Genomic DNA, 13,526 nt, shown 5'->3' on the forward strand with positions numbered 1-13,526 from the left:
GCACGGCTGTGGCAGTGCAGAAGATCCTAATGCGGAGACCCAAACGGCCATCGCCCTTTTAGAGGTGAGTCCTCTCTTGTATCACAGTCAGGAAAGTGACTGAGAGGCACAGGGAAGCACAAGCACATGTGGAGAAGCACGACCCTTTTGCTTTCTGCCGTACCCCGGCACTGATCGTCACCATCTCCAACCACGCTGCCGTGGGTGAAGGCCGTATGCAGCCTCCTGCTGCTCTAGGAACACACGCTTACAGCTGTAGATTATTTCTTTGCCCTTGGCTACCTCAGCTTGGACCCCAGCTGGGCTCCCTGTGGCTCCTGGAGGATTTACCCCTCTCAGATACCTAACAGAGGCCTGTCCTCCACCCAGCCTTCCTGGGCACTGTTAATGTGATGTTTCCTCTCTGGCCTTTGCTGCCAGACCCCAGGGTCGGCCAGAAACACCAAAGAAGCCCTGTGACGGAGATGCCCTTGGAAGAAGAGGGCTGAGGGGGGAAAAACAAAGAGGATGAAGGCCGTGGTGCCAGCAGAGACCATGCTGTAGGAAGCACTGGTGTGCACAGACCCTAGCAGAGCTGGGGCAGCAGGGCACGAAGTCCTGGCTGCTGGCACTTGGCCAGGGCCGCAGCACATCTGAGCTCCTGACTCAGCAGGAATTGACCCAAACCCTGGCTAGGGAGGAAAACTAATTCTCTGCCTTCGAGTTACATCCTGTCCCCGGCTCTGGTGAAGCTCTGGCTAGGACACTGGGTGGCTTCTGATCTGGTGTGTTGTTTTTTTGGCCAGGTGGCATCACCTTGGCATTTCAACAAATCCCACCTCTGGCTACAGCTGATGTGGAGATTTTGTAGATCAGCAAGGTGATACCCAGCTCATCAGAAAAACTGAAGAAGCTTTGGCTTTTGCTCTTGCAGGGACCTTCGATCTGAAATTGGAGGTGTTTGTGAGGGTGAAAAGGCCTCTTGGGTCCCAGCCAGAAAAAAACAGGTCTGCTGGAAGGGGGACTGGGCCTTGCTGCACGTGGAAGCACAAGAGTTATGACTTATTAAAAGCTGACACTTAAAAATGCTGAGTTTTTGTGAAGACTAAGCATGAACCACTGAGTTTATAGGGAGAGGATATTAAGTAACCATGAGATTAGAGGTTTTGTGATAGCCACTGAGTAAAACAAAACTACTTGCAGCATGAAAATGTTGAAAGGTGGTGCAAATTAAAGTAAAATTGTCTGTTGCATTGGCTTTGCTGGGATATAATCATATAATCAGTTTTGTAAGCTGGAACATGGCCATTAAAAACATGCTATGGAAAAGCCAGATGCCATTAACTATTACTTAGTTGATTAAATTGCCTCTCTTCACCACTTTGTGAGATAACCACATCTGCTTTTAACAGCACGGCTGACTCTGGGCCCAGCATGTAGTGGGATGCCTGCATGGGGTGGGATGCCAGCCGTGGGCAGCTGCTTGGGTTTGCGGTGGGTTTGCAGCAGAGAAGCTGTTTGTGCCTTTGCAGAGGCTGTTTTTCCTGGTAGCCCAACTAAGCACAGCACTGAGATATGGGCAGTGAGTCACTTTCACTGTTTCTTAGTGGCTGAGGTCGGGTTTCTGCTTTTGCTGCTTCCAGGACGAAATATCAATAGAAAGGCTTTTATGTGATACTTTGTGTTATTGTTTATACATTCATTTGTGAAGAAGGAAAAGGCAGTCTCCAAATAAAGGAATATTTTGGCGGATTTCCATCTGTGGCGGAAACTTAGAACTTCTGAGCCCTCGTTTCCTTTGGAAATACGAAGCAGTGTGCCTTGCCCTGAACACATTTACGGTGTCACGGAGTATAAGCCCAAGACATCCCTTTACATCTGACTGATAGCTGCAGAAAAATAGCCATACATCTTAGCTGGTGTTTCATGGATACAGAAATAATAGCAAGTGTAAAGGTTGGTAGAGTAAACCCAATAGAAAAACAGCATATATATATATATATATATATATATATATATATTCTTGGGAAAACAAATTCCTAAGACTCTTCAAATATTCAGTTTTGCTTCTCATTTTGGCTGTAGGGTATCAGACCTGGTCTTCAATACCTCTGCTTTTTACATTTTTTCAGATCCATTTTATTAAATTTAAAAGACGAATATCCAGGTGACCAAGTTATTTAAGGTAAGAGATGAACAAAAGGTTCTCAGGAGACCGCATGTGGCTGAATTCAAGTACGTGCTGTGCTGAATTTAGGCCACAAATGTTTAATTTCTAGATTTCTTTAATATTTGGGTAGACAACGGTGTCTCCCAGCATCCCATATTAAGCCACAGTAGTAGCAGAACAACAATCTGGCTTTCCAGCTGTCTCTCCAGGCCAGCACATTTGCTCATCCCCTGTCAGTCCTGTGCACTGCATGAACAGTGGCCACCTTGTGCTACAGGCCTATCCTACTTAGCCACCACCCTTGTTCCTGAGTGATCCTGCCCAGATAAATGCCAGCAGGTAGGGTCTGTACACCAACAGATTCTGGCAGATGTCTGCTCAGATGATTATCTGTGCCATTAAGTGGCTCTTTTTGACGTCTCCTTCATTTTGCCTCATGCCTCTTGGTTCATTTCTCTCTGACAGAAAGACTGTGCTGGTTTATTGTTAGCAAAGAAACTGGTGAAAGTTGGAATGCTTGGTGTTGTGATTTGGATTTTGTTTTGAATATATGTGTTTTTTAACACACCTCTGCCTCACCACCTGCACCCCAAGGTCAGCAGAGCCATGAGCAGCTGCGTGGCTGCTCTGGAGAAGTGAGGCCATGGAGTGAAATGTGCAGAGTGGCGAAGAAAGTGTCCCTGCACACGGAGAAGCCCTGCTTTATGGCACAGCCAGCAGAGTGATTTCCTGTGGTAGGAAATACATCCCTGGAGGGGAAGCCACGCAGAAGCACTGGGTTCCTGGTAACACCCCTGGTAACACCTCTGCTCCAAACCTTTGCTCTCATTCACGTCAGCGAGCCACCCAAGAGGATACAGCGACCAGCCTCGAGAGCATCACGGCATCCAGTCCAGGGAAGGGCTACAGGGAAAGCCAGGCACTGTAGGACTCGATGCATGTGGGCTGTGGAGAGGAATACCCCAAGCACAGCTCCATTGAAATGGCTGCACTCATCTGGCATCTTGCATTGGAAAGCTATGTGTAAGTACCATGAAACACAGAATAACACTGACACTCAGGAATTTTATACCCCTCTTGCCTCTGTAGAGATTGTTTTCTCTACCAAATTGGCATTTAACTCACACCTGCCCAGCCAGCTCCATGTGGTGTCCACAGCAGAGATTTTTATGCACATAGATTTTATTATCTCTGCAGTTTCTGTTCTCCTGGCTGTTGGCTGCACTCATTCCCACATGCCCAGTCCCAGGCTGCTCATTGCTCAGCCTCTCTCACCCCCTTTCCACTACTCCCTGCAAGTGTCATATGTGCTAGAAGGCTCCAGATTTTACATCTCAGCAATGTGAATTCCAAAACCAGAAGCTTTAATGGTTTGCACTGCAGTGTCTCCTCTCCCATCCATCTCCCATGGCTATTTTTGCCAGGTTTCCTCTCTCTTCCTGCTGCAGGGACTTTCAAAAATGAGATGAACTGCATCACCATGACTTCAAATGAAACTCTGTGTGTTGCATGATTGCCAAAAAATATAGAAGAGAATATATGGAGAGAATGGGCCCTACGCTCCCCTGCCAAAAAATATAGAAGAGAATATATGGAGAGAATGGGCCCTACGCTCCCCAGTGCATGCTATAGGAAAGCTCCTTGCACCCACCTCAGTGCTCCCAAGGCAGGCCAGGGTAACAAACTGTTTGAACAGAGGTATTTTAAGACATTGGCTGCAAACCAATCGCTGCAGAGACCTATTCATTTTGCAGTACACTCTCTGCTGCTATGTAGGAGTAATCAAAGAAAACTGAAAGCAAAGCAGAGATAGCAATCTATTCTGGCGTGTGTATTAGAAGATGAAAGAGCTTTGTTATTAATGCCCCAATAACAACCTTTGCATTCCCATCCCTGCACCAGCTGCATGGAAAATACGCTGGCAACTAGCAGCACTTCCCAGACTCCCCCGCTGACTTTCTGCAAGTGAAGACCACGTCTGGGGGACTGTCCCAAATCTATCAGAGTAAGGATAACTGAAGAGAAGCACAAGAAGCGCTGCTTTTGCCCAGTTCTTGACAAAAGTGCGAAAGATGCTCAGCACCTTAACCTCTGCCCATGTACAGAGGTGGGAAGGTAGATGGCTCGTAGCACAAAAACACGACTGCAGAGATGCTGCCAAATTTCCAGGTATAAACAAGAGCTAAAAAGGAGTCTGTTCTGCAGGGCCTTATCTTTTCCTGGAATCCTGCAAATTTTAAAGCAGTATCAGCATCTGTCCTATGTAAGCCAAGGGTCAGCTTTTCCTCCAAAACAGGCAGCTGGCTGTGAAATCCTCCAGTACTTTCCACCTGGTCCCACACAGCCTGGCCCTGCAGATCTTGGACCCTCTTTGTGTGTGTTTGTGGTTGCAGATCCCCCTCAGCAGGCACAGCTCTTTCCAGTCTGCCCCACAGCCCTGGACCATTCTGGTTCAACTAATTAGCCAGTGCCAGGCAGTCTTCATGGTAAATCACAGTAAACAGTGATTCATTGTGGTTTAGATTATGATTTTTTCAGAACTTATAGATTAAAATCTTAGAAACAAAAGGCTAGAAGAGAAAACAAAATTGGCAGCAGGATTCCTTCTGAACCACTTCAAAATCTCTATCCTTCAATGCCTCAGCTCTGAGATCCAAAAATCCAGGCTTCACAGAGCTGTTCTGGCTCTGCATGTTTCCTCTGGAACCTTCCACCCACAAGGAAGCCCTGGGCTTTGCTCTGGATCTACTGCTAAGCTGCTGCTGGAGATACCTGGGGGCAAATGTCTTGGGTACCGGGCACAAGCTGCCTCCTCCTGTTCATACATGCTCTGCTCTGAGTGGCCCTACTGCATCCAAACCAATTCCTTGCCTTACTTGAAGCCACCCGACCAAGGCCCATTATTTCTCAAGCCATCTCCTACCTAGGCTGAACTGTTTAACTCACTTTCTTCCTTCGCTTTGAGGGGAGATGCAGTAATACGCAATGCATAACAGGTGTCCCAAACCATTTGCTGTGTGTTATCACAACATCTTGGGACCTCTAGGGTGTTACCACTTTTCTTTAGGGACACAATGTGTCCAAAGCTATCTCGCCTGACCCAGTTATCTAATGTCAGGACTGAGGACAGGAGCTTGGAAAGAGGCTTGCTGCCATGGAGGAGCAAGCAGTGAGAGTGGAGAACAAAGATTAAATGTCCTGTTGTTCTGGGTACACGAGAGTCTGTGCCGGAACAAACATTTCAGACAGTCCAAACACCGACCCTTCTGCCTAATGAGAAACAGAGAGTACCTTGGAAAAAAGCCATAAGCATCTGGGGGGAGTTGTGGCCATGTCTCACAATCTTCATTCCCAAATGTGAGGTCTTGATCCTTCTTTCTTTCTCTTTCTTTCTTTCAGTTTCTATCTTTCTTTCTTTCATTTTCTTTCTTTCTTTCTCTCTTTCTCTCTTTCTCTCTCTCTCTTTCTTTCTCTCTTTCTCTCTTTCTCTCTCTCTCTCTCTTTCTCTCTTTCTCTTTATCTTTCTTTCTCTCTTTTTTCCTTCTTTCCTTTTTTCCTTCTTTCATTTTCTCTTTTCTCCTTCCTTCCTTCCTTCCTTCCTTCCTTCCTTCCTTCCTTCCTTCCTTCCTTCCTTCCTTCCTTCCTTCCTTCCTTCCTTCCTTCCTTCCTTCCTTCCTTCCTTCCTTCCTTCCTTCCTTCCTTCCTTCCTTCCTTCCTTCCTTCCTTCCCTCTCACATTCCCTCCACACAACCTTGCCAGTGCAGTTCTGACCTTGTTTTCCTACAGCAGCCCATGTCTGGCACTCCCTGTGCAGCAGACCCTGCAGGAGGACAGCTCAGCCCGATGAGCTGGGGTCTGGGGGAGCCAGGGGCTGGGAAGGAGCCGGGGCTGCGCCTGCAGCACCATGGAGAGAGGAGCACGGCCACGTCCCGCCAGGCAGCGAGCAGGGAAGGGAGCAAGGAGCAGGGAGCAGGGAGCAAAGCACGAAGCTGCAGCCCCAGCCCTCACCCCAGCCAAGCGAGGCTGCTCAGGGTACAGGGGCTGCGACAGCAGTTGTCATGTTTCAGCTTCCTTCCACCTCTTGGATGTGTCACAGCATCATCACGCAATGGCAGCTCTGCGTCTGCCTGCCTGCGTGGCCCAGAGGGCCTGGGCATCGTCCTTTCGGTACAGGCACTGCTTGCACCACTTGGCCCCGCTAAAACGAGCACCAGCAAGACCAAGAGATGTCAGCAGAAGATCTGAGGCTCACACAAGCAGAGGCTGAAGGAAGCACGTTTCTTCTGCTTCATGGTACACCTGCCTGGACGCACGGCATGGGGAGCCAGAGAGCGCAGAGGAGTCATGAAGCGGTGCCGTAGGCTGGCGTGACAAATGCTGAGCTAATTATTTGGAGAAACACAGTAGCTGCCCCGGCTGATGAGGGAAGGAGGAAAGGGGACAAATCTGAAGAACTCTGGTGTATAGGAATTCAGGATGATAAGCACAAGAGGAAGGAGAAGAGAGGTGACTTCTGCCCATGGAGCATTGAAGACCTAGTGGGAGACAGGGTGGGTGGAAATTTGGCCATAGAATTTGTATCTTATTGACATCCATGACAGCTCTGGATTTAGTGACCTTAGTTCCCAGGCTCTCCCTTTGATTAAGGTACTTTGTGGGTCTTATTTACTGGTAAGGACTGCGAGGTTAATCAGAGGTTAGTGGTTTCATAAAGCACTATTCTCTCCGTTAGCTTTAGTTTATGGCATTTATTGACTGCATGAATTTATGCCTATGAGTGATGGTCACTTGGTTTTGATCGTATCATTTCCAGAAGTATATATGGTGCACTGATAATCGCCATCAAGCTAACTGTGGAGACAATGTTCCCAGTTAATATTCAGCTTGAAGTTTGCTATATTTGTGTCAGATTTGGTGAATGACTTTGTTGCAGACTTCTCCCAAAGCAATTGATTTAATGAAAGATATTGCCTCTCCCCACAAACATTGCCATAAATGACTGTAGCTACAGCATATTTGTGCTACAGTGAATACTCCATACTCCTCCAGGAGCTTTCATCCTCATCTTTCAGTCACTGCAGCTGATTACCCTGGATGTACAAGTACAATTACATCCAGCAACAGCCCAGCTAGCTGGGGTGCTCTTAGCAGTGTGGCTGTGCTAACTCAGGCTTCAAAAAACAAGAAGCCCTCAAGGTTTGTAGATGGGCTGGGTTGTACACACTGAGATCTTCTTGCCTTGGCTGTGCTCCTGTCAGCACAACTGGTCCTTTAGCTGAAAGCCAGTTCTGGAATACACCCGCACACTGCCAAGGACAGCGGGGTGGTACTGCTCCGAGGAAGACCTTTGGAGTCTGTTTTGTTCTCGTTCTTCTTTTATTTTTTTTTCTAGGGGAAAAAATCTTAAAGCTTCATAGAGGTTGAATAGAAACCTTTACTGCAAAAGACCCTGAAAAATGCAATCAAAACTTTGATGATCAAATGAATCTGTGTTGGAATATCAGTGACCTATACTGTTTCTTACTTTTTTTTTTTTTTTTTTTGGTGAGGCAGTAGGATAACCTAAAGATGGGCAGGAGTGGAGACGGAGCTTGTGTAACAGAGTTATCTTTGGCTGTAGGACAAATTGCAAGTAGATTCCATAAAATCATAAAGGTGCAGTACAAAAAAAAAATTATTTTGCCAACCCTGCCTGAAGTCTCTAAGTCAATGATGATGATATATTGAGGGTCTGAGTACAGATGGTACTTCATTACTTCTTCAGCACGAGCATTTTATTGTTTTACAATGTAGGACAAAGTGAGAGTGCAAAGCTCTTTCCCTGCTGAACTCCTGTTTTTCTTGGATTACCAGGGGTTTATGTTTAGCAGGTTTTCCAAACAAAATACCTCAGTTTTTCCCAGTAGTGTTTATGCTACGTGTAACACTACCCTTTGCTACTGCCTGCACTGGCAAGTTAAAATTAGACTTCCTAAATGTCAGTTCAGCTGTGTGCTACCCTCCTATTTTAACAAGCGCACGCTACTTTAATTTGCTGTGAATTTCTTGCCTATATTACCCAAAAGAGCAAATAAGCCAAATCTTACTCAGATGGTTAAGTATATATTTAAGGGGTATACACATACCGATGTGTAGTTTGTTTATTCAAGTTTCAGTCTGCCAGCGGTCAAAATAATAGTTACGATACAAAACACAAGTGGCAAATGGAGTGCAGCTGATAATTCTGAGAGCAGCTTTTGTATGAATTATAACAGCAATAATGGAAGTTTCTAGTTACCGAAGTACTTTACATTGCTTTAAACAAATTTGAAGATGTATGCCTGAAAAGAATAATCACTGTTTTTTTTTCCTTTAAATCTGAGTAAAAATAATGCGTGAATTGTTATTTGCAAAGGGATAATATTTACATTTAAAGCAAAGGAGGTTTGAGTTTCTATGCCTTTTAGTTCCTGGTGACCAGCATTCTTGAAGCAATGTACAGGTATTCTTATGCATACAGATCTCTCACGTGTGATTTGTGATGGTGTGGAGCAGAGCATAGTAAAATGTGTTCAAAACTGATGCTGAGTTTTATGTCAAAATCCTCTGTAACATGTTGGAGTCAATCTGTGTACCCCAGCATGCAGCCTGATGTGGCAGGGTGTGAGAGGCAAGAGAAGGCACGGGTCTGTAACACCCCCACATTTCCATGTTTCCACGTGTGTATGTGGGGTGTGCGTGTGCGTGCATGGCCCTGTTCGTGTATTATGGCAGCAACCGTGGAACAACACATTTTGTGCCTCATTCACCAACTGAGGGTTTGCTTTTATAATTATTTTTTTATAATTTTTATAATCATATTTGGTGGTCTCATAAGAGCTTTGTATGACTGGTTATGTCTTGGATGGATTTCTGTTCTGTTTCCCTAAAATACCAGTGTCTTAGCCCATTTTTTTCCTACCCTAGCTCGACTTTCTCATGCTCATGCGCTGACCACATCCAGAAAAGAGCAGTCCCTCTCCCCTTGCCCTCAGATGTGGTTAGGCACAGTTTCACTGTGAACACTACTCTTCCTGTTGCCTCAGGGCTTAACAACAAACAGAAAACAAGAAGTTTAGAAAACTAAAGTTGAAATATTAGCCTGTGACACAGCGAGCACACACACATGCCCTTAATTTCCAGCATGAATATTTGTGTGGTATTCGCAGATGTAGTGCTTTGCTATCGAGTTTCCTTGCATATGAAGAAGTGCTGACAGCTATCACAGATTTTACTATCTTTCCTCCTCTCCCCCCTCCCGTACAAGCAAGCAGCATACTTATTTTGCGTGGAAGTTAGCGCTGGAGGACAGTTTGGTCCATCTCTCTGCTAACAGTGGCTTGTTACTGATAGTGCATTTACTGGAACTTTGTCCAGGACGCTTATCTCACGTTACCAACCACACAGTAGAGCTTACTGTCTTTCTTGAAATACATATCACTTCTACAGAGTTGTTTCTGATATTCTGCCTGCACTACCCCTTACTTCCATTCTTAACAATGCTTTAATCATAATCTCTTGCAGAAGCCAAACTAATCTTTCTCTCCTCGGGCTCCCATCTTGCAACGCACGTCACTCTCCACACGTTCCAGTTAAATTGCACGTACCTTCCACTTTGAAGATAGTAAGGTGAGGTCTGCAGTGAAAAGCACCCAGCGCGTTGCCTGCACAGTTCATCCAAAGGCCCTGGAAAACCCAGGTTGCGGTGATAACAGAAGATGCTCGACTGGTGACCTTCCACTCATTCGATGCAGTAGCAGCAATCGCGGCCACTAGCCCACAAAAACAAAATATAAAAGCTATGATCTGTATTCCTAGCATGTTTCCCTGTAACCCGGGGACTTAGTAATGCCACTGTGCGGAGAGGAAAGTACTTCAGTCATGTGAGTAAGCAAAAAGACATAACATAAGCAAATTATACTTGAACAAGTTCAGTAACACTTGCTACAGAAAGTTAATGTGGCTGAAAGAAATTGTCGCGCTTGAGTGATTTTGAGAAAGGCCTTAGGCGTTACAAATGTTTAGAAAGAAAGACAAGGTACAACTTTATGGGAGCTAATTACCAGCACTTACTTACTAATTTCTAATTGTAAAAAATAATTAAAACGTTTTCATACTTTTTTCAATTATGGTATTCCAGTTAATGCTTAATTTTTAGTTAATTGGAAACCTACAAACATTGCATCTAGCAAAAAAAGTTCAGAGTCCAAACTGTACAGTGCTATTTAACAGATTACCATAACATTTTAGAAGGATCACACAACAATTGAAAAATGCATTTTGAAAAGGCTGTGAAATTAATTCAGCCATAACTAGCTGCCATACGAGCAGTTGTAAGACAGCAACGTCTTGGAGGCTGTGTCTGTGAATGCAATCGTGGAATAACAAATCTGGAGCAAGAACAGAAATAGCAAGCGGTCCCTTTGCTGCAGTAGTGAGGAGAATTAACTTGAAGTAGCCTCCATCAAGTTTTATTCTCTGCTCTTCAAAGAAAATTTACTTCTTCTTATGGTACGTCTTCCCTGCTCGGTGAACATGGTGCAGGAACATCTGTCCTACCACTGACTGAGCTCCCACAACCTCGTGCCATGAAGAATCCCCAAAGAACACCACTGATTTAATAACGTGTCATCCTTACAGTGCTAGGCACTGATTCTTAACAGACCTGTCCAGCCTGGGCTCAGCACCACGCTGAAGCAGCTATTCTGCTTCCAGTTCCTGAGTAAACTCAACTGACTCCTGTGGGCTCTGCACATGGCTTCACAGACATATGTGGTCTTCAGGCTTCTGAGATGCCAACTTCCAGCTTTATTCTTGCTGTCTTCATGCTCTGGCCCTTCTTGGCCTCCTTTCTTAAAAAGAAGCATATATCTCCTCTCTTTGGTCTTGCATTATGCCATTTGGTGATGTGCAATCACCCAGGGTATTGAGTATGCACCATCACTTTCGACAGTGACAGCAGTCTGTTTTTTTTCCTCCTCAGATGCTTCTCGTGTCACTTTTTCCTTCTGCAACTGTGATAAATGCCACACCAAACTTTGGCATCTGAGCTTTTCTGTAGACTTCCCAAATCTCAAGCAAAGGTCACCAAGGATAATAAAACATCGTTGATATTCTATGTAAAGACCAAGAGGAGTTCTAAAAAGATTCTTGTGTCTTTTGCTTGATACTTCCACTTCATTTATACTTCCCAAAAGTATGGTTATACAGACCAGAGAATTACACTATGAGAAGGAATTTCTTTTCAGAGTAGTAAACCCACATTCCACACATCAGGTGCAAACAAAAATATTTTTATTAACACGGCCAGCCTCAAATACATGGAAAGCAGTTTTGCTATACAGTGACACTACAATATAGCAGGTAATTTTAATGATGAGGACCATATTACACAGACAGCTATCATTTTCCCTTTGCTGTCAAATAATTCTGTGACATATTTGTCTTATGGCAGGGGTTAACCTTCATAAAATCCTTCATATATCTTTTCACTAACTTTGAAAAAGGTATCAAGGAGAGCACAGAAATGGGTCATATATATATATTAAATATTTGACCTATATATTAAATATTTGAAGTAGAGAGTTCCTGAGAGTTTTCTGAGAGTTAACGTTAATTTATATTCAACCTCTGCCTTCCAATTTTACTTTTATAATTTTTTTTTATCATCAAACCAGCTCTGTGACAGTGGTGTTGGCGGAGTGCTTGGTGATCAGAGACATATTTTGCATCTGATACTGAATTCAGACCCTGTTCTGGACTTTTCCTGAGTGCTCTCTTGGCTGATCCGGAAAATCATGAGAAGCTGCTTGTTTGGGCTCAGAAACCAAAGATGGCTGGGTACAAACACTGCCCCATCCCTCCCTGCTCTGCCTTTTGCAGTGCACAGCAGTGAGCCTTAGCACTGTGGCCTGTGATGAGCTTATGGGGGCTCAGCAGGACAGAGCTCCCTGGTTGCTTCTTTGTGACATGGGCTAAAGAGAGTGATCACACAGAATCACACACACAATTTCTAGGTTGGAAGAGACCTCAAGATCATCGAGTCCAACCTCTGACCTAACACTAACAGTCCCCACTAAACCATATCCCTAAGCTCTACATCTAAACGTCTTTTAAAGACCTCCAGGGATGGTGACTCCACCACTTCCCTGGGCAGCCTGTTCCAGTGTCTAACAATGAATGATGCCTCCTCAGTAAGACCACCTTGTTTTAAACTGCAGCCAAGCTAGGAAGGGGCTGTACATTTCTGCTTCTAGATGATTGTAACACAAACTCCTAAGTAATTTTCCCTTCTCGCTCCTAGCTGATAGGCCTATAGCAAGGCCGTATCCAGTGCATTCAGTCAGGAGCATCGTGCTCATGGGACACTGAAAGTGACTCACTTGATCATAGAATCATAGAAATATAGAATAGTGGAAAGCACCAAGCACCACTTGAACTGCAGGCTATGTATTTTAGGGCTTGAGGAGGACTTAGTGGTTTCTTGGCCTTTATCCCAATTCTAGTGGATGGCTTTGTGGAGCTCATGGTTAGAAGCACTTCACTGTGCATTGTTTCGGGGCAGTTACTGTGTAAGTGATGAATAAATTAAACAGATACTTAGGTGATAAGAAAGAAGTAAGCAGTCCTGTTTACAACCCTCATTTCTTCTATAAACTGTCAGGAAGTAAGTTAATCAGTCATTTAAGAAGTTCAAGGCAAAGTTGAAAATTAACCTGTTAATGGTGTTTTCCATTACATCAAAAACTTCTTTTCTTTGTTACTGAACACACAAAAGTTGGAAAACAGTCGATAGCTTAGTGAGTATTTAAATATGAAGTCGGGAAAGGGAAAGCATTGCTATAGGCCTTTCTTGAACCATTTTTCCAAAACTCCACAAAAGACACTACCTGATCATGTGATATATCGCCAGCTCTGTTGCACGAGCACCGCGTGATACAGCCTTTATTGCTGATAGCTCCTTTTGAAATCAGTCCAATCCCAGTTTTTAAATACAGCTGACACCTTTGCAGCAGGGCAAAGATGTTATTAATACCAGTAAGCTATAGCATGCATCTTATGATTTTTACTTCAGCCTATGTTAGCTGTCGTAACCTGCTTGCTGAATGAGTAAGTTGGCTGATACAGATCTGTCAGCTGACAATGTATGGTTTCCTCATGAAGATGTACACACTTTGCTAAACTGAATTAGTAGTGGGAATAACTATGGTAAAATAAAAATAAAATTAAATTAAAAAAATAAAGGAAAAGAAAGAAAAAGGAAAAAAAAAAAACCCTATATGCAATCCAGATGTCATCTTGATAATTGATCCTGGGCTGTGTGGAGGGAGTTATGAGAGGACTAAACAACCATGGAGAA

General features: G+C 44.4%; 1 protein-coding gene across 1 annotated transcript in view; it reads right to left on the bottom strand.

Annotated features, from left to right (window-relative positions):
- CLDN10 (claudin 10) overlaps positions 1-10,046 on the bottom strand; it is a 51,805-nt gene extending 41,759 nt beyond the window's left edge. The window contains exon 1 of the mRNA XM_005014839.6: positions 9,775-10,046. Within this exon, the coding sequence (XP_005014896.4) occupies positions 9,775-9,988 (214 nt within the window). The 5' untranslated portion in view covers positions 9,989-10,046. The remainder of the gene's footprint in view (positions 1-9,774) is intronic.
- Positions 10,047-13,526: the final 3,480 nt, after the last annotated feature.

This window comes from Anas platyrhynchos, chromosome 1, assembly GCF_047663525.1.
Source record: "Anas platyrhynchos isolate ZD024472 breed Pekin duck chromosome 1, IASCAAS_PekinDuck_T2T, whole genome shotgun sequence".
NCBI classification, from domain to species: Eukaryota; Metazoa; Chordata; class Aves; order Anseriformes; family Anatidae; genus Anas; species Anas platyrhynchos.